The 19,859-nt window shown below is 33.8% G+C and overlaps 1 protein-coding gene across 1 annotated transcript in view; it reads right to left on the bottom strand.

The window, feature by feature from the left end:
- Positions 1 to 1,749: 1,749 nt before the first annotated feature.
- Positions 1,750 to 19,859, bottom strand: part of LOC110035807 (DNA-directed RNA polymerase I subunit 1-like) — a 32,084-nt gene continuing 13,974 nt past the window's right edge. The window contains 14 exon segments of the mRNA XM_020740094.1: positions 1,750 to 2,469; positions 2,841 to 3,672; positions 3,853 to 3,993; positions 4,098 to 4,378; positions 4,460 to 4,658; positions 4,804 to 4,902; positions 4,904 to 5,004; positions 13,959 to 14,164; positions 14,525 to 14,669; positions 14,771 to 15,037; positions 15,152 to 15,370; positions 15,461 to 15,608; positions 15,687 to 15,775; positions 16,369 to 16,514. Coding sequence (XP_020595753.1) covers positions 1,933 to 2,469; positions 2,841 to 3,672; positions 3,853 to 3,993; positions 4,098 to 4,378; positions 4,460 to 4,658; positions 4,804 to 4,902; positions 4,904 to 5,004; positions 13,959 to 14,164; positions 14,525 to 14,669; positions 14,771 to 15,037; positions 15,152 to 15,370; positions 15,461 to 15,608; positions 15,687 to 15,775; positions 16,369 to 16,514 — 3,410 coding nt within the window. The 3' untranslated portion in view covers positions 1,750 to 1,932.

Here is a 19,859-nt window from a genome sequence, read left to right on the forward strand (position 1 = left end):
AATGTAGATCTCCATAATTCAAGTTTTTCCTGGGCTTTTTCTCTCGTTTTATCTACGAGAAGAATATCATCAGCAAAAAGCATACACCAAGGTACATCCTCCTGTAGACCATCCATAACTAAAGCAAAAAGATGTGGGCTTAAAGTTGACCCCTGATGTAATCGAACAAAAATAGGAAAATGTTTTGTCAATCCTCCTTCAGTTTGAACACAAGTAACAGCTCTAGTATACATATCTTTAATGACTTGAATATAAGTCATATCAACACATTTCTTCTCGAGAACTCTCCAAAGGATATCTCTTGGAACCTTATCGTAAGCTTTTTCTAAATCAATAAAAATCAAATGTAGATTCTCCTTATTATCTCTGAACTTCTCCATCAAACCTCTCAATAAATGTATAGCTTCCATAGTAGACCTGCCAGGCATAAATCCAAATTGATTATGAGAAATTTTTGTGATGCGTCTTAACCTATGTTCAATTACCCTCTCCCATAATTTTAAAGTATGACACATCAACTTAATTCCTCTATAATTTGCACACTCTTGTGCATCCCCTTTATTCTTAAAAATGGGGATCAAAATACTCTTCCTCCACTCCTCAGGCATCTTTTTAGTTTTTAAAATAATATTAAAGAGTTTAGTAAGCCAAGAAACTCCCAAATCTCCCAAATATTTCCACACTTCAATTGGGATATCATCAGGTCCTACAGACTTTCCACCTTTGGTTTTCTTTAAAGCCTCCTCAACTTCTTTTTTGCTAATGCGACGATAGAAATGATACCTTTTACTATTATTCACGATATTAAAATCACTAAAGTCGATCGAATTTTCAGAAACTTCATTAAAAAGTTTATCAAAGTAACTCACCCACCTATGTTGAATATCTTTTTCTAAGAAAAGTACTTTTTGGTTTTCATCTTTAATACACTTTACTAATACACTTTACTTGAGTTAAATCTTTACTTTTCTTTTCTCTTTGTTTGGCTAGTTTGTACATATATTTTTCACCCTCCTTAGTATCTAATCTATTAATAAGATCATTAAAAACAGTATTTTTAGCATCACCGATTGTTCTTTTAGACTCTCTGCGGGCCGTTTGATATTTTTTCTATCAATATATATTTCTCACCACCTAATAACTATAAGAAAAAACTGCCATCAAACCTTTCAAAAGAGTTGAAAGTTTACAATATCACATATTTTAATATCACAGATTTTAAGAATTATTTTTTTCATATGAGGCCATCCATTGAAGCCCAATCTAAGAAAGAATAAAGGCATGCTAATTTGTATCCGTATTCTTAAAGTAAAAAACTTCGATGCAGCCTACAAGTTGATAGTCCCTCAAGCTTCCAGCCCTCTAAGTTTATGCCAAAAAAATTAGCAATTCCCTTGTATTGATAATTTGTGACTCACTGGTGCTTTGACATCCCCGTCGTCATGAAGTGAACCACTTCTCTGAGAAACTTAGGGTCCATTTGAGCAGCTTATTTGATACAGTGGCATTTTGAAAACGCTTCTGGACTGTTTAGGTAAACTGCATTTTGACAGCTTTTGTGTTTTGAAAACGTTGAAAGCAGTGTTTTCACACAGCACCTATCTAGGTGCGATGACAGCTTTCTGACAACGGTTTGGCTTTTCAACAAAAAAAAAAAATAATAATAATAATAATAATAACCACTACACCTAACTGATCAGCAGATTAATTTTAATTAGCTTATCAGCATATTATTCAATTAGCTGCAGCTGCCCCAAACTGACCCTTAATGTCAAAATTGTAAAGAAAAATATAAGAAAAAATTTTGTACTGATAAATACACTACAAGCCATGCCAAAACTTTATTTACAAGTACCTGCACCATCTCCTGCATGGTTGTAGTAATCAAAACACTCATTTCTCCAATACATAAATCGAATCTAACCATTAAACTTATAACTGTATGTTTTGCAGCAAATCAAAGCTGCCCGTCCCAAGCTTCACTATTTTACCGAGGGAGACGCAAGCAGAAGGTGAATCCATGGTGTCTACAAAACCATGGAGAGCTGATTCTGTGATGATGTTTGTGGCAGTCTCAAATGACATTGCACAAAAAGGAGAAGTGCTGAACTTACGCATTCCCAACCGATTCAAGGGACGATAGTCGCCATTGTACGTCATCAAATCTGCAATCAACATCAAGTGTCGTACATTTACCTCAATGCCATATGCATCGAAGACACCCTTCACCTCATTTAAGATGGTCGCTCTCGCGGCTTCCACACCATATGTCTTCAGCATTGCATGAATATTATTGGTGACGATCTTATGGATATCAATGTATTCATACAATTCCCAGAGTACTTTGAAGTTCACCCCAGCAGTCTGCAGCAGAAGGGGGTCACCAGTTCGCTTAGGTTCCACCACCGAGCACAGTTCAATGTTCTTGCATGCCTTCACATATATGCGCTTCGCCGTCTTCTGAGCAATCTGCAAGAGAAACTAATGTTAAGAGAGAATGGAAAAAAAAAGGAGCACTTGTTCACTAATCCCTATATTTATTTAAAATATGAGTTAAACCCAAAAAAATAATGACCTCTCCATCTATTTATTGGACGCAACAATAAAATATCTCCTAAACCGTTAGCATTCACAAACTCACAAAGTGAATTGCAAGCATACTCAATCGTAAAATGAAGAAACAAGTTTATTTCTGGACCAGGTTTCGAAGTAATTTAAATTATCATGTGTTTAAATAAAAATTGCTAGAAGATGAGATACAAGCTAAAAGCCAAAAAGGCAATCCCTTAAGAAAAGAAGCAGTTCAAAAGTAGTAAAACAAAATAGTCTTTAGAAATTACCTCCCCTAGTAAAACATGAGGTTCATCTTGACTAAACTTGAAATGGACTTCAAATTCTAATCCTTTGGATTCTGCAAGAAGTACTCTGTCAGTCAAAATGCCACAATTTCTTATAACAGCCTTCCCTTTGACTTCCGATCTCATTACTCTCTTTCCGGCAGGTGTTGATTCGAATGTAGAAGTGACTTGCGTTACTTCTTGAGCTCCTAATGCATAATCTTCTTTATCGCCATCGATATCAGATTCAATTGCAGATCCAAATTGTGTGCCATCATATTCTTCATTTAAAGCAGAAATTTCATTTTCAACATTATCATCATATTCAATTTCATCATTGGTCTGCCTCTTAATCTTCTCAGCATCTGCACCCAAGTCCTCTGCATCCACAATATCATCATCATCGACATCACCATCATTGCTAGCATCATCATCAGCATCATGAACACTGTCAACATTTTTGTCAACATCATTTTGATTCACCGCTGTTACCTGACTTACGGGTTCATCTAAGTCTACATCATCCAATTCAACATCCTTCTTGAATGTGCTAGTCCTGATGTTCTTAATCTTAGATGACAAGACCAAGTGCTTTGTTATATCTTCCTCTATCTCTTTAATAAAAAATTTTGTTAAGGTCTCCATGCAATCTGACAAAGTAATACCCGAATGTGGAGGATAAAGCTCGGGAGAGTAAAGTTTTATTATTAACTTGTATAGGGAGTACACCTGTTTTCCAATAATAAAGAATGGCACGGTGGAGACCTCTATACTCTCTATAACATCTGCTAAGCTGATTCTCCCTAGTTTCGCAGCAATGAATTCAGCATCCTCCCTGTAAAAAAAAAAAAGGTTGTATGCATGCGTGGGCTAAAAAGAAATGGAAATCACAAGCACAAAGACTACACAATAAAGATAAAGAAGCTAAAACAATGTGATTTCCATCTTGAATGATATGTTATTTATTAGAAACATAACAAAAAGCTCGCTTGATGCCTTCAACCTCATAATTTACCTGGATCGAAAGTCAAGCAAAGGACAGGTCATGACAGGAGTTTTGATGTCCACCTTTGCATGCATCAGTATTTCAGTCAAACGAGGTATACCAAGTGTAACATTTAATTCTCCACGTCCAGCAAGATGAAAAGTGTTGAGCCTGAAAGAAGGAAATGGATCAGCTTTTAGTAAAAGGAAAGCATCATGTAAAAAAACTTTTAAAAAATCCAGGATGATAAAAACCGGAGAATAATTAAAACTTACGTCATCTGTGTTGAAGGCTCCCCGACTGATTGAGCAGCAAGCACACCAACTGCTTCACCAGGTTCAACAAGGCTTGATAGGTACTTCAGTTTCACTAACTTCATCAGGTCCTTCCTCTTAGCCTGCTTAAAATAGCCAGTTGGATTTTTAGATATTCGACTAAAAAAGTGCACAGCTTTTTCCTTGAGTTCATGGGATAATTCTTTCAAGTAACCATTTGACTTTGATAAATGAGCGTATTCAAGTTGACCACTCATCTTTCCAAGAACAACTTTTTGATTCTGCAATTATAAGTAAACTAAGCATTATATGTCTTATAACTAAGGTATCTAGAGAAGAGAGCCAAGATTTGCTATCATCACCATCATAAGCATTTCAAATTCATCAAGGAAACTACTCTTTTGGACGTCAACTCCATCTTCACCATATGTAAATTGAACGATGGACCCGTCTGCATCACGTACTGTATGATCATAACTAACTGTCAAACATTCAAGGTTCTTCACCAAGCATCGCTGGAGATATCCACTGCGGGACGTTTTGACAGCTGTATCCACCAATCTAGACATCATAAAGAAGAATCATAAAGCCACGGTAAGAATTGTTATATATTCTAAACCAGCAAATTCATCTAGCGTGAAGATTTGAATAATCCAATATAAACTTCAAATCAAGATGAAGAAAAGATGAAAAATGAAAAGCATACCCTTCACGACCTGCCATGCAATGGAAGTAGTACTCTTGAGGGCGCAAACCAGTTAAAAACCGATCACAAATAAACCCTCCAGCTCGAGATGAAATATCCTGGAGGAAAGCACGGCAATGTTTTCCCAGAAGCCATACGTGGAACACGCTTTCCTTCTAGTTCTTGCTGGCCTAACAATGATGAAATTTGTGTCATATTAACCTGCAATAACAATTGCATGCAGTTAGTATAGAGAGGAGATATTGTAATAATACAAAGATAAAAGCAGAAAAAAATTTACAACAGATAACATGACGTTTCTGAATAAAAGCTACTATGTAGAACACATCACTAAAGCACAACGGCTTTACAAAAAAGACCATAGATATCCTCATGCCAATAAGGCAAACGAGTCAGCAAACCTTGGGTTTGGCTATTGCAATTTAAAAAGTAAAGTAATAAAAAAGATAGTATAAATGACTTCAAAGATCATTGTCAAGCAAATGGGTAAAAAACATTATCGTATCATTCAGATGAACATAGAGGCAACTTAAATTAATGAGCATGGAATTAGAAAAAACAACAACAAAATCAATAAGAATGCAGTATTATTGGGTTATCTTTTGCTTTCGTTTCACTAGTACAAGCAAGCAAGCATTTGGAGCTGAAACTCTACTAAAATAACAAGATGAACTGTTATCATGAAGGGGGAGAATTGGGACGTCTAGGTCAGGCTTCCTGTGATAGAAGCAACACCAAGAGGAACCAAGAGGTCCATTAAGCCTAGAAATTTCTAACGAGCAGCAATTTCTTGATAAAGACGCTGTTAACCTCCACACCTTCTCAACATTCTGACATAGTTCAATGCAGCAGAAATGGCAAAGAATAGCAAACAATGATCACTGCATCACACAGATCGGGATCCAGATGCATCCCTATAAATTGAAATCATCCAAGGGTTGCATATTTCGTTAAATGGATTACGTCCGTGAGTTTGAAACATCTAATTTGCCTAATGAAAGGGGTCCACATTATCTAGCACTTTGCACGAGAAAAAAGTGAAAATGTTTATAATGCTTTCATCTGCAAATATTGCATATGAAGAACATATTTATATTCAATAAGTTGTGTTCTTATTTAAAGGAGAGGCTAAGGCAAAGCAAACACAACAAATCATTGTGAGTCAATTTTTCGGAATACTATGGCATATATGCTCAAAGTCTGTTGCCCTTTATTGAAGATCATTAGATTGATCAAGGATTAAAAAAAAATCAATGAGACACACACACACACACACTCACACACAAAAACACACAATATGCAGTTATAATTAATAATTATTTGTTTGGTTGTGTGTGTCATTGAATTTTTTTTTCCCCCTTCAATCAATCTAACAACCTTCAATAAAGGGCGGCAAATTGGCATATGCGCTCCAAGTTTGTTGCCCTTTATTGAAGGTCGTTAGATTGATCGAAGGAAATAAAAAAAGGATTCAATGACACACACACACAAACAAACAAATAATTATTATTTGTATGAATCCTGATAATCTTAAAGATTTAGTTTACATAAAATATAATAAAGCTTTAATTTGAAGATACAACCATCAAGCCATCATAAACCCTATCTCTTTAAATGGTACGGCTCATGCTAATGAGTTGCTAACACAAAGAAGAAAAGATGATGAGACGCACAAGCTAATGAATTAATTATGAGGAATATTTGATATGGAGTACTATTAAAGATGCCACTAATATTGATGAACAAAGCTACAACATTCAAGCTTGATCCAAGGAAAAAAGAAGAAATCTTCATCCAGGCTCAATATTGTCGCAATTGAATATAAATATGATGAATATAAAAATTATGATTTAGGAGAAAATTATGATATTAATAAAAGAAGCAGGACTTTTTGAACCTATAATAATGATGATGATTCTTTAAATGAATATTTTAACTTTTAAAAAAAGATTAGACTTGTAAATATAATAATATGAATTTTAAGTGAATACTTGATGAGCATTTAGCATTATTTTTGTTATTTCTATTATCATGATAGTTTATCTAGCATTATTTTTTGTTATTTCTATTATCATGATAGTTTATCTTTTAATTTAATACTCTTTCATATTTATCTGCATTTTATTCATAATTTTTTAATAGTTTGCTTCATATTTACCCGTATTTTATTCATAATTTTTTAATAGTTTGCTTCATATTTAAAATAACATGTGCCATATGCTGCTGGCTATGGCACCACCATTATTTTTGCAATATGGATATTAGTCATAAACAAGTAAATATCATGAATAATGGTAATTCCAATATCGATTAATTAACTTTCATCGCAATGCATGTAATTCAATTCATTTTAAGTAAAGATGTAATGTATCTAAAAACCAAAAAATGTAAGAAAATAGAGACCATCAAATATAGAAGCATCAACCTTGATCCTATTAGTTGTATTATGTAGACTGTTAATGGAATGACCGTGCTCAAATAGTAGGTGCTCCAAGATGGGTTGTCACGTGTAAGTCTACTCTTTAGTGAAGTAAATTAGGTCAGGAATGTTGTCACAAGAATGATGTTGAAACATTAAAATTGTCCTCTTCATCTAGATCGAATAAATGTATTATATAGGTTAGTCAAAATCTTTAAATTGCTAGTGAAGCATTTTATAATTTGTTCACGTGTCAGGTGAAAGATAATTGTGGAATAGCAATTAGTTTAATAATGGATACCATATTAGCACTTATTTGTCTTAACAAAGTTTTCATCCTTCAATAAAAACAAAAGAAATCATCATTTATCTCAAATAACAACATTAATCTCTAGCTTATTAATGCTTCATCCAAGTTTAGTTCATGTTCACAAGATGTGACTCTTTTACTATATCAATTAGGCTATTGATGATCTACATCTTAATTTGATTACTATGGACAAAATAGGCATCCAATTTATTTTAGCTGTTTATGGAGTGTCAAAATTGCAAACAATAATGATATAGTTTATAAAACCAGCCCAACAAGATGAATAAACGATATTGAAAAAAAATATAGTTAAAACAATAATTAGCAGATATTGTTAAAAAAAGAAAAAAAAGAATGAGTGTTCTTTTATTATAAATTTACATTCCATCATTACTTAGGGGGATAAAGGCTTGTGTTGTTGCATAAATTCTAATTATGTGACATTAAGTATGCAGAAAATATGCAATTCAAGTCATATATTAAGTAGCAAAAAAATTTTCATGGAACACACTATTCACTCACTTGTAAACCTCACCTAATAATTTTGAAGGCTATAAGTAAGGCTTCGTTTGAGAAAAAGGCTGAACTCCGTTCCATTGCAGGGAACGGCAAAAACAATTCTTCACGCCTATTTTATAATTCAACTTCTCCACGAGATGTGTCAACCGCAAAGATATTTCCTCCCCATTTTAGAATGTGAGATCTCCACCGCTTTGGCACTGTCGCCCTAGCATTCTAAACTTTCGAAAATGAAAATGTCGGAAATAACTTGCAGAAATCTCCCGCAAAAACTCTTCTTCTTCTTATCCCTTATCGACACTCGCATTCGTTAAAGTCACACTATTGTTCCGCCATGACATTTGATCTTTCCTCTCAGCACAACCACAGCCCACAAACATCATTTTTTCCATCACACAAACACCCATTTGAACGAAAGCTCTCCCTAAGCTTGTAATCCCTTTCTCATTTTCCATTCGCATCGGGTTATTCCTCTTCAAATTACTAAAGACAATAGCTACCGCAACGACAATCAATTCCTATATTGGATGCTGGCAAAAAATCTTCAATGTCACTATCCCGAGCTTGTTGCTTAAGTTTCTAGCTCTTGTTGAGAGTTAATCTTCGTGGGCACGAAGGAACCGCATTGTCACTATAATTCTAAATTCGGAACATTTACTTCTCCGCATATGTGTAACGACCGGTATTGGCTGGATCCGTCTCGATGCAGCTAAAGGTTGAGAAGAAGGGGAGGAATGAGGGATGGGTAGGTGTTCACGGTGATTGTGATAGAATGAGTTGCAAATTCTTTGTGATAGTATTCTATTGTTGTTTTCTTGAGATTTTTCTTGTTTTGGGAGATTGAATTGTTTGTTGCTTTCGGGGAGTTTGGTTGTGTTATTTTTCTACGGTCAGAATGGAGGATAAAAGATCATTGACTGTTGCAAATGGGTTTGGGGAGAATTTAGATCTATGAACATTTTTTTTTTGTGGATTTATTCAAGCTAGATTGATTTCCTGTCATTAGGAAGATGTCGTGGTCAACACTTCTCTCTTAAATCATTCTTCTTATTAGTCTAGATTGGGCTAGAATCGTTATGCATTAGCAATTAATGATATTCTCCGAACAATGCTTCTTGAAGAATCTTGGAAATAAACGCTACTTATCTCTAGATGTTTGTTTACATATATTTCATCAAGAGTTTGATTGAGTTATGTGTGGCAAGAATTTGCTTTCTGGAGTAATGTGCTTTTTCTCGTTCATTGCTTTTATAGATATCTTAAAAATTGTTATGTGGTTATTCATTGCAGTTGAACTACAGAGCCTGATCTTAACCACCGTCCCATAGTTATTTTGGTTGTGTTGATCAAATTTTTAGTTTCTGATGGTTAGTTTGAGCTTACTTTTTTGTTGCAAATGCTAATAACTTTCTTGGCCAATCAATGCTGAAGGTTTTGCTTTTGGGTTTTGGGTGTCAGGTTTGTATTGGGAAAACTCAAACTCTTGAGCTCGATCTCTAAAAACTAGTTTACACCAATTACATAATGAGTTGAGTTCAAAATCCAGAGATAAAAGATCAAGAGTTTTGAGTTCTTTTAATACTTTGATGATCACAGTTTGCATAATAACCATTGGAGGAGCTAAAATGTGTATCATATCCTCCAAAAAATAACTAATTCATTTTAACAAAATAAATACTACTGTCTGCTTCCCAATGCCAAGACAACAGCTTCAGCAGAGTTCCATTGTTGTTTTGTATTACATGTTGGCTCTCATAGAACCTCTCATATATATATAAATGTAAGAATTGAACTTTAGGTGTTAGACATGTGAAGACATAGGAACTAAGTGGTATGTATATAAATCTTCCATATAAAAATATATATATATATATATATATATATCAGACACGATTATGCAAACTATTGGACGAATGAGATCCATTTGGTCTCATTTTTCAAAAACTAAAACACACTACTTTCAAAACCCAAACTATATATCTTTTATATTTAAATTAAATCTCAAAAATTATTTTCATATATCATATTTTTCAAATAAATCTAAATCAATCTAATCGAAATCAAAAAGTTGACCGACACTATGTAGCATGAAAGCAAAAGTTGCATCTGAGATAGGTAAATTATGCATTAAAGCCCACTTATCACAAGTTTTTGCTCCTCTATTATCTCTTTGAACCCTACATTTTATCGCTCTGGTGCCAACAGTCGCTCCACTCAAAGACAAAGTTTTCCTGCCTTTATGATTTGATTGTGAGGAACCATCACCATGGATGCTCTTAGCTTCTAGCGCTGACGAAATGAAATCATAAGAAAAATTTGTTGTGTTAAAATTCATTGGGGAGGAATCAAACTGGGGGGTGAGTAAGGGTCTGTTTGGGGCACCTGCAACTTAATAATAAATTATTGCGCAGCAGCTTCACAGGAAGTTGTTGAGACTTAATAATAAGTTGTTGCGCAGCAGGTGCAGAAGCTGTTGCGGATAAGTTGATTGTTTTTTTTCTTTTTTGCAGTTTGAAAACAGTTATGTTGTAGCTGATTCTAGACAAATGACAATTTTACCTCTGTATAGTAATGTTGTTTGCAACAAAACTGTCATATCAATCCATTTTATACATAAAAGCAGAAAAATTAAGTGTTGAACATTACAAAAAAAGACATCTCACTTAATAATGAGTATTGTGATTACTAAAATTAAGAAAAAGACTATTAAATAATAATTAATAATATGATAATATTATTTTTAAAATGAGGACGGCGTATGTCACGAGCGAGGGTAGATGAATTGCGAGAGAGGGAGAGGGATCGAGAGAGACAGAAGAAATGCGAGTGGGGGACCCAAGGGGCCGCAGGGTAAATTGCAAGCGAAGAAACGCGAGCAGCTGGGTCAAACATGCATCTGCGTTTTACCTAGAGTTTTTAAGGACATCGTTGCGACGTTTTTTTCAAACAGCACAAAATGTGTTTTCAAAATTCGTCGCGCAAATAACGCCGTCCCAAACGGCCTAAGTTGTGTCAGTAGAATCTCAATAAATTAAGTTCTTAATGGATCACAACCTTGTTTTGCTCACATCCATAGCAGATTGATAAGGCATTTTGATGCTTCAGTTCTAACACCTGCTCCTGCTCGTCATGAGGAAGCTCATCTGCCCAGCTGCTTGCTCGCACGCAACACCCATCGCCTTAAATCTCCAACGCGTCGACTTATCCTTCCGCTCTCAAAATGGATCCATTAGATCCGCGCATGGAAGCACCATGATATCTCTGATAGCTTGTCGAGAACAAGATCGATCTCACGAATGAATTTTTAGATGTGACAGGGTTATCATAATATTTTAACTTGTATAATAAAGTTAAAAAGTGCCTACTGAATTTAGTATTCAAATGTGGTTTTGTGAACAATCATTTTATAAAGGAGTTTTGTAGGATGTTTTTTTTTACTTTTTAAATTTTTTTAAGCTAAACCTCACAAATAGGAAAAGTGCATATTCTTTTTGATAAATTATGGATGTTGTTTTGTAGGATGTTTTTAAATCAATTTTTACATATTCTTCTCTTTTGATAAATTATGGAAATTTTGATTCTTTTTAATTATGTGTATTTTATATATATATATATATATATATAGATATATATAAAGTTGAACCCGAAATTTATAATAGATGTTATATTTTAGCGGATTAGAATCATTTGATTCTTAAAAGTAATTCTACATTATAAATTTTTTTTAATAACAATAAAACGGTAGTCAAATAAATGTATGGCAGATTGACAGTAATTTAAAAAAAATTAAACTGCAAAAAAAATAGAACCTGAATTTTCAAGGAGTTCATAGAGGTAATAAAGTCTTTGTTATCTTTAAACATGATAATTAATTGTGTTATAAAGTGCAAATAATTTTGTATTCAAGCAGTAATTTATTTTAACCAAGCGGAACCTTTTAAGGGAGTTTTTTTTTCCGTTGTAGCATTTAAATGTGATTTTCAGAAAGGCAATACGCCCTAAGCAAACTTATAAAATTTGCGACATATATGCATTTATCTTAACATATATAATAGGGTCAAAAACAAATATAATAGGGCCAAAAACAAATATAATAGGGCCAAAAACAAAAAATTATAATTTCTTTGCAAGTAGATCTTTCTTCAACTAAAGGGGGCTAAAAAATTCTAAGAAGAGCAACCAATAATAGAGAAAAGTAAAATTATGGACAAGTTAAAGCTGCAAGTGAACAACAAGGAAGCCATTGAAGTTGAAATTATTGATGAGTAGCATTACATATCAACTATAGGAAAGGAGCTACAAAACTGGTTGGAGTAGCATGATGAGGGGTTCAATTGCCAAGTTTGAAGTAGGCATGATTTGCTAATAACGGAAACTATATATGATTGGAAACCATGTGTGAGACAAATTGCTCAATTAAAGAGGCATGATGTGTTGAATCACTTCAGCTTTTGATTCCGAACTCCTAACTTCGGCATATAAATTACGTTTCGGTGCCTAAATGCAAATAAAAGAAATAAAATAAAATTTTTAAAAATGTGGTGGGGGTACATAAGAGAAAAGGACCGAGAGGGAGGGAGTGCATGGAAACAAGATGCATTTAGCAAATGGATTGTGAGCGAGAACCAACACACGGGAAAATGAAAGAAATTGGGCAAATGTATGCTAAAAATAAATGGGTTAAGGAAGGGCTCAAATTTACAATTCTTGCCAGTTGCGGGTGATCTGAATCGAACATATAAGACTTCTACAAATAGAGTTTGAGAGGGATTCACAAAAAATGATATTATTTCTTTGACAAATCTCCCGGTCAAAAATAGAGAATGCAAAACTGTCTTTTCTTTCCTCTTCGCTCACGATTCATACATTTCTTCCTCAATTACCAATTAAAGGCCAAAGATAATGTGATTATAAATTTTGCGTGAAAAAACAGAATTGTAAATTGAAATTAAACCCCTGCATGCTCAACTTAATTCATTAAAAGAGGTATCATCAAGTTGACCCCAAATAGTTAAGTCAAAGCTAATGTTCATTAGAGCATATACATAAAAATAACACAAAGAGTTTGAAATACTAAATTTTAAGCATAAATCTCTGAGTACAATAAAAAAACATCAAAATAACTTATAATTTAGAATTTGCACAACAAAATATTTGAAGAAAATATGAATAAGATGCACTTATGGCCCTCTACATTTAGTCTTATTTTTTTAATCTATTTTTGGAGCATATCATCTCTGTTTATCTACTCGTGCTACTTGTATGCATGGTTAGTTGTTGATGAGAAATTCCATAGAATGCTTTTCTATAGTTGTTCACAAGAGCAACTTCATAATTAGTTCATAATGATTTTCCAAAAGATATTAATTAAGGATCCTGAAAAGTTTCTAATTAAGTATCAACCACTTGAGATGGTGGACTTTGTTTCCTTAAATAAGTATTGATGAAACAAAGAGATCACTTCTATTTTAATTAATGGAAGTGCCCTTCACTCAACAGTTGTTAATGCATGAAACCAGTTAAATCAGAGATGAGAGTCAGTGAACTCCTGGATAATGAAGTGATTGAATGTAATCATTCTATTGCTTGGTAATAAAATATTATTTCAATATAAACTCTTTGTTGTTGATGTCCTAATTTTGCATATTGATTAGACATCCAATTATATGTCAGAATAATTTCAATATAGTAAATATTTGATCAACACTACAGAGTAGCATGGACTATATTATATTGTATTAGACTAACCGATCACTTATATGGCATTTCACTAGTTAGTAGAAATTGGATAAAAAAAATCGTGATACCATAGAACCCGCTATGATAACTTAATAGTTTTGGGGGTGAATTTAGCAAGTTTATCAGAATTAAATTTTTACAAGGTAAAAATAAGGAAAAAAAGTTTACCAGGCCACCTTTCGCTCCAGTTGAAGTCATCAGAGACAAGCAGTTAGTAGGAAATGGTTTCTGCAAGCCACCAGGGAATAACACGCTATTAACTTCGGAAGTAAGAGCATTCAGAGAATTTGACATCATTCTATCTAGCCTTGTTACTGCAGATTCTCCATTTCTCCTGACAACTTTCTCAGTTTCTTTCAGCAACTTCAATGGATCTAAAAGGATCAAAGCAAGTTGGCAAACATTGTGATAGAATAACCTCTAAAATATTAGATTCAAAAGAATCAAACGAATTAAATAAATCTCGAACCAGATGTTATTTGAAAAAAAAGTGTAGCTTCCGTCCAAGAAAAAAAATAATTTAATGCATCTCTAAAAAGCCTATTATATAAAATCTTTATTGATTAATTTTCCAGAAAATTCAGAAGGACATTTCAGCTCCATGATATCAAACTAAAAGATAAAGAAAGCAAATGTTAAATGAAAATTATTAAAGGAAAAAGGCGACCAAGAGCAAACATTTTTGAGGTTCCAATAAGAAAATCCACCAAATATATACCATAAAATTGGCGTACCTTTCAAATCATTTGTTGTAGCTTTTGTAAACCGAGAATGAACATCTTCACTGAGACATTCGCTGTTTTCCAGTATTCTTTTCCTCTTCTTATCCGATTTTTCGAAAACCAAAAGATCATCCACTCCACATGTAAAACCATGCATCTGTGAATAGAAGCTAATACTAATCATACTAAAATGTTGTGATATATGAGTGAGCTATGGAGCATATAAAGAAACATCAGACAAAAACGAGAAGCACCAACTTGCAGAAAGAAGGTGAATAAGCGACTGAACACTGCAAGTAATTGCCCAGCAATGTCTGCACCATAAAGTTCATGGATAGTATGAACTAAACCGCATTTTCCAAATTGAGCTTTGTCAATAATCCCATGCACAAGCTCATTGTTGTAAACAAACAATTTCCTTTCAATAGCATCTTTTCCAAAATACTCCTTGGGAATCCTTCCCTCTTTCTGAACAGTAAGTGGTTCACGACCCTTTATCAGATGATGTAGAATTGCCGTAATGACCTACACATAACACCGAATTGACACCTGATGTATCTAAGTTAATGCTTGACAATTTAAAGACAAAAAAAACTCCATTATTGATGCGTATGAATAATCAAATGGACTATAACTAACCTGTTTTCCTGTCCACAACAGTTTTGGCTTCCATATAGCAGGAGGAAGGGGCTGAATATCATCAGCGACAACTACAGCAGAAATCTTTTGGCCAAAATTAATAGCCTGAGAACTATAAGATGGGGGTGGTACACAGGAAACATATAAAAGCTGACTGTACTCTTCACGAGTTAGAAATGTGTCCATCTTTGTTAGAAGCACAGCGCTTACAATATGATCCTATATAATTTAAGAGATTCAAAAAGCCATCAATTTTTTAACGAGAAATGTAATGTCACCAAAATATATTGCAAACAATAGGATTCATACCTGTATGAGACTTCTTATGGGATTCCCGCTGGTTGGAACAATATACTGCTTATTGGCATTAACAATGTGAACACACTCCGCTCGTGAAATCTCATCTTGAGGAAAATGAACATTCATTTCATCACCGTCAAAGTCAGCATTGTAAGTGCTACAAGGAGAAGATTTTATAAATAGAATGTAACAAAAAAAAGGTTCCCAAACAAAAAATGAAAAGTGTAATTAGGACCTGCAATTGGCATAGTGCATACGAATTGTTTTTTCTCCATTCATTACCCGTACAACATGAGCCATCATGCTAGGCTTGTGCAGCGTCGGCTGTCAAATCATATGTAAAATTAATATGAGCATAAAACAAATGCATTCATAAAGAAGAAGAGCATTTTTTAAAAATTATTTAACTTGTAGAGAACAAACAACAAAATGGCTCGTTACTGAAAAAGGAATCAAAAAGTGCTAAGCTAAACTGCTTTTATAATGCTGTACAAACTAATGCTCATTTGCTTTAATAACCCTCTGTTCACAAACAACCAAGACATTAAATGTTCCCTAATTAAGAGCAATTAAAATGAAAATTGAGACATAAAACATATTACTTGGAGGATTTCTCCAGGTTCAATGAATCTATAACTAGGCTACAGAATATAATCTTTCTAAACTTTCAAAGAAATTGTGTTCAAGTTTTCGATAATACGTGCAGGGCTTTGCTCAATAGAAAGTACAAAAAAATATGTATTAAAAAAACTATGATTTAGCTGATAAAAATGCTCGGTTTACTTTTTTTTTTTTGTACTTTCTATTGAGCAAAGCTGCGAATTAATGTTATTCTAAGCACATTCCTCTACGTACGCATCATAATTTAAAGTTGAACCTCCTATTGATTTAAATAAATAACAGAGAAAAACCTATACCTGTCGATTAACTAGAACTATGTCCCCATCTTGCAAATGACGATATACAAATTTCGCTTCAAATTTTGTTTCTGGGCCCATTCCCACCTTAGTAACTGCCCTTGATGTGAGTAATTTCCTTGAAATTGCATTTCTCATGTCCATACCTGTTTTTGAACTTTATTATTCACTACCAAAAAAAAAGCAAGGGGTGCTAAAGACCGAAAAGTAAAAAAAATAAGTCATAAAAGATTGCAATCCAGCATAAAGAAAATAGAAAACTATCAACTTTTTATTTCTTGCGATGAAACTATGTTACTAGTTAGAGAAAAGTTTACATGAACAAACAGTTGCAAAATAAAGCGTATAGAAAAGTATAAATATAAAATATATTGGATCAAGATAACTTCAAGAGCTGGTCATATTCAGACATCTGCTAAGTCAATAATGACAAATTGAATTATTGTGCCTGTCTTCGAATCTAATAAACTTTAGTGAATAAAGAAAAACTGCAATTTTTCTCTCTGCAAAAAAAATCCAAAGTCCAATGGAGATTGCTTCTCTCCTCTTGGATAAATGAGAATTATAGAATTTAAATAATAAATTGATTAAAAATATATAAGATAAAAAAGGGTACGTAATATATGCACAAATTTGAATATTTGAAAAACAATCAGGATTAATAAAAAACTGAATCAAAATTACGATGGACCAAAATGTAAAGTCAACAAATAACGTGGCTAAGAAATGGCTTTTCAATAACTCTAAACAACAGATATGATAAATATAAAAGAGACTTTTTTATGGAATGATGAGAAAATCCATTTGAAAAAAAAGTACCATTTTGTTGAAACGCCAACTTGAAATGAGGATTGCAAAACATCTTAGAATGTTTAAAAATGCAAAATGGGTAAAGAATAAGAGTAAATGATCAAAAGAGTTTTACATACCAACCTTCCAAAACATTTAATATAACATTTTAACCACCCAAAATCTTAAGGGGTTTTTACATAGCACCCAATTCTTATGTATTTATTCATCTCACACCCAAACTTTGATTTTTACAGTTTAAGCATCCTAACTATAAAAAAAATTGTAATCCACCTTTTCATACATAGTGTAATCCACCTTTTCATACATATTTTCAAACATAGGAAAAGGTGCTTAACTGTAAAAAGTAAAGTTTGGGTGCAAGATAAGTAAATACATAATAATTGGGTGCTATGTATATAAATTTCCCAAATCATAAATATAAGATTTTAACCACCCAAAACATTCACTAAAAACTTCATGAGTGAGTTTAGGAGGCGGTTGTAATGAAAAAACTATTAAAATATTGTATTTAAAGTTTAAGAGGTTGAAATGTTGTAATAAATATTTTGGATGGTTGGTATGTAAAAATCTCATGATTAACTACACTTATAAGATACTAAAGAAAAAGAGAAGGGAATCAACCACCACAGATAATACTTCTTTATCAAAGAGAATATGAAAAAAAAAAATCAAACAATTTCAGCAAAAAATTTAAAATCCAATAAATGTTTTACATAATAGGAGAAGAAAGTTTTATGTTATTGAATGATGGGATGATTGGTGTGATTGGTATTCAATTCTGAATGATGGGATGATTGGTGTGATTGGTATTCAATTCTCAAAGACTGCATTTATGGTCAACAACTTTGCTTTGACTTCAAAATTTCCTTTTACCCCGCCTCTTCACTTAACAACTTTTTCGCTGTCCCGTCGCTGTCCCGGATTTAGAGGAGGTCGTGAAAGAGTAGAAAATTCATACACTTAGGGTGAAAGATGATGAAGAACTTTATTTATAAGAGTCCTCAATAACATTTTTTTCTTCTGGTCCAATTTCAAAAAAGCATCTTGTCAATACTACGAAGAAAGATAATGTTCTTACATCTCTCTCTTCATCTTAGATTGCGTAGTAATCTTGTTCTTTCCTTCACGAAGACAAATACAATTAAGATTCTCCAACCATAGATAAGTATTGTTGCTGAATTTGATAGTTACCAATTTAACTATCCTATTTTATGGAATGTCTTTGCACTCAAAAATCTATTTCACAGAAGCCAATCAATGAATTCATCCCAATCCATACGCTCATCAAAACTTGGCAAGTCAATCTCTCCCTTCTTCTAAACCTAATGCCAAATAGACGGGGCATTGGTTCTTCATCGATCGAGCTTCATTGGTGAAAATGTTTCACCTCTTCTTCTCCATCTAGTTGATCACCATTATGGCTATTGATAATCTATACAAATTATAGTCTTTCAATTTCAACAAGTCTTTGTTGTATTTAAGAAATTTCTCTCTACACATCCTCCATAGTAAGCTCTTAAATACCTCTTTATAGATTTCACCTAGAAAACATGATTTGTTCCCCATTAAGGTTTCAATCAACGGCAGGGTCTAGATTTAGATTTGGCCAAAATTTTGAGATTTAGGGTGCATTTGGAACAACTTTTTTGTTGTGGCACGTTTTGAAAACACTAAAATACTCGTTTGAAAATCGTGGTGTGGCAGCTTATAAGAACAATTTCATTAAATGTGCCGCCTGCGTTGCTTCAGTTGGCTTACTGCGTGGTATTTTTCTCCTCTCCCCCGCTCCTCTCTTGTGTCTCTGCCCTAACTCCTAACCCGAATCGTGACACTGACCCTAGGTAACTTTTCTCTCGCTCCCATTTCTCCTTTCTCGCGTCTCTGCCCTGGGAAATTAGTCTCTTTTGCGTAGCTCCCAATACTCCTCTCAGAACTCTTCTTTGGGTACTTGCTCCTCCTATCTCGTGGTGGGAAAATGGCTTCACTGCCTTCTTGGTTGGTTCCCTTTGTTCCCTATTGCTCCTCTGGTAACTTTTACCCTCTCCTTTGATGCACATTATTTTTTGCACTTTGCGGTTTTGAGCCACACAGCTTGCTCTTTCCAGGTTGTGGCCATGCTCTATGGAAAATTATAAATATGTGCTTTCAAAAGGGAGTAATGCCCGGTTGCATTTATTTCATTTTGTGAATTTTGGTTGTTTGTGGTATTTGCTATTTTGACCCTTTGATCTTTTTTTTTTTTTTGGCAATGCTCCAAAAAATTTTGGTTGTTTGTAAGCATTTAAGGTTTTGTCTCTTTTCTCTATGAAGGAATTGAAGCATTCAATTTTATGGTGATGATGGCGGTTTATGGCTTTTCTCTATGGAGGAATTAAAGTATTCATAATTCTGGGGATGATGTTTGTTTTTTTATGGCTTTCCTCTATGGGGGAATTGAAGTATGTGGGTGGCTATTAGCATTTTACAGCCATTCTCTTTGATGGGTTGCTATTGGCGGTTTGTGCCCTATAGGGATTTCTATGTGATGGTGTGTTGGTGGTGTGGTGGTTGCAGCAGTGTGTAGATGGGAGTGGTGGTTGCGATAGTGTTGATGATGTGGTGGTTGTGGCTAGTTGGTGTAGTGGCGGTGATGTGTTGGTTTGGTTGGGTTGGTTGTGGTAGTGTTATTGTGGTGGCAA

Source organism: Phalaenopsis equestris, unplaced genomic scaffold, assembly GCF_001263595.1.
Source record: "Phalaenopsis equestris unplaced genomic scaffold, ASM126359v1 Scaffold200029, whole genome shotgun sequence".
Taxonomy (NCBI): domain Eukaryota; kingdom Viridiplantae; phylum Streptophyta; class Magnoliopsida; order Asparagales; family Orchidaceae; genus Phalaenopsis; species Phalaenopsis equestris.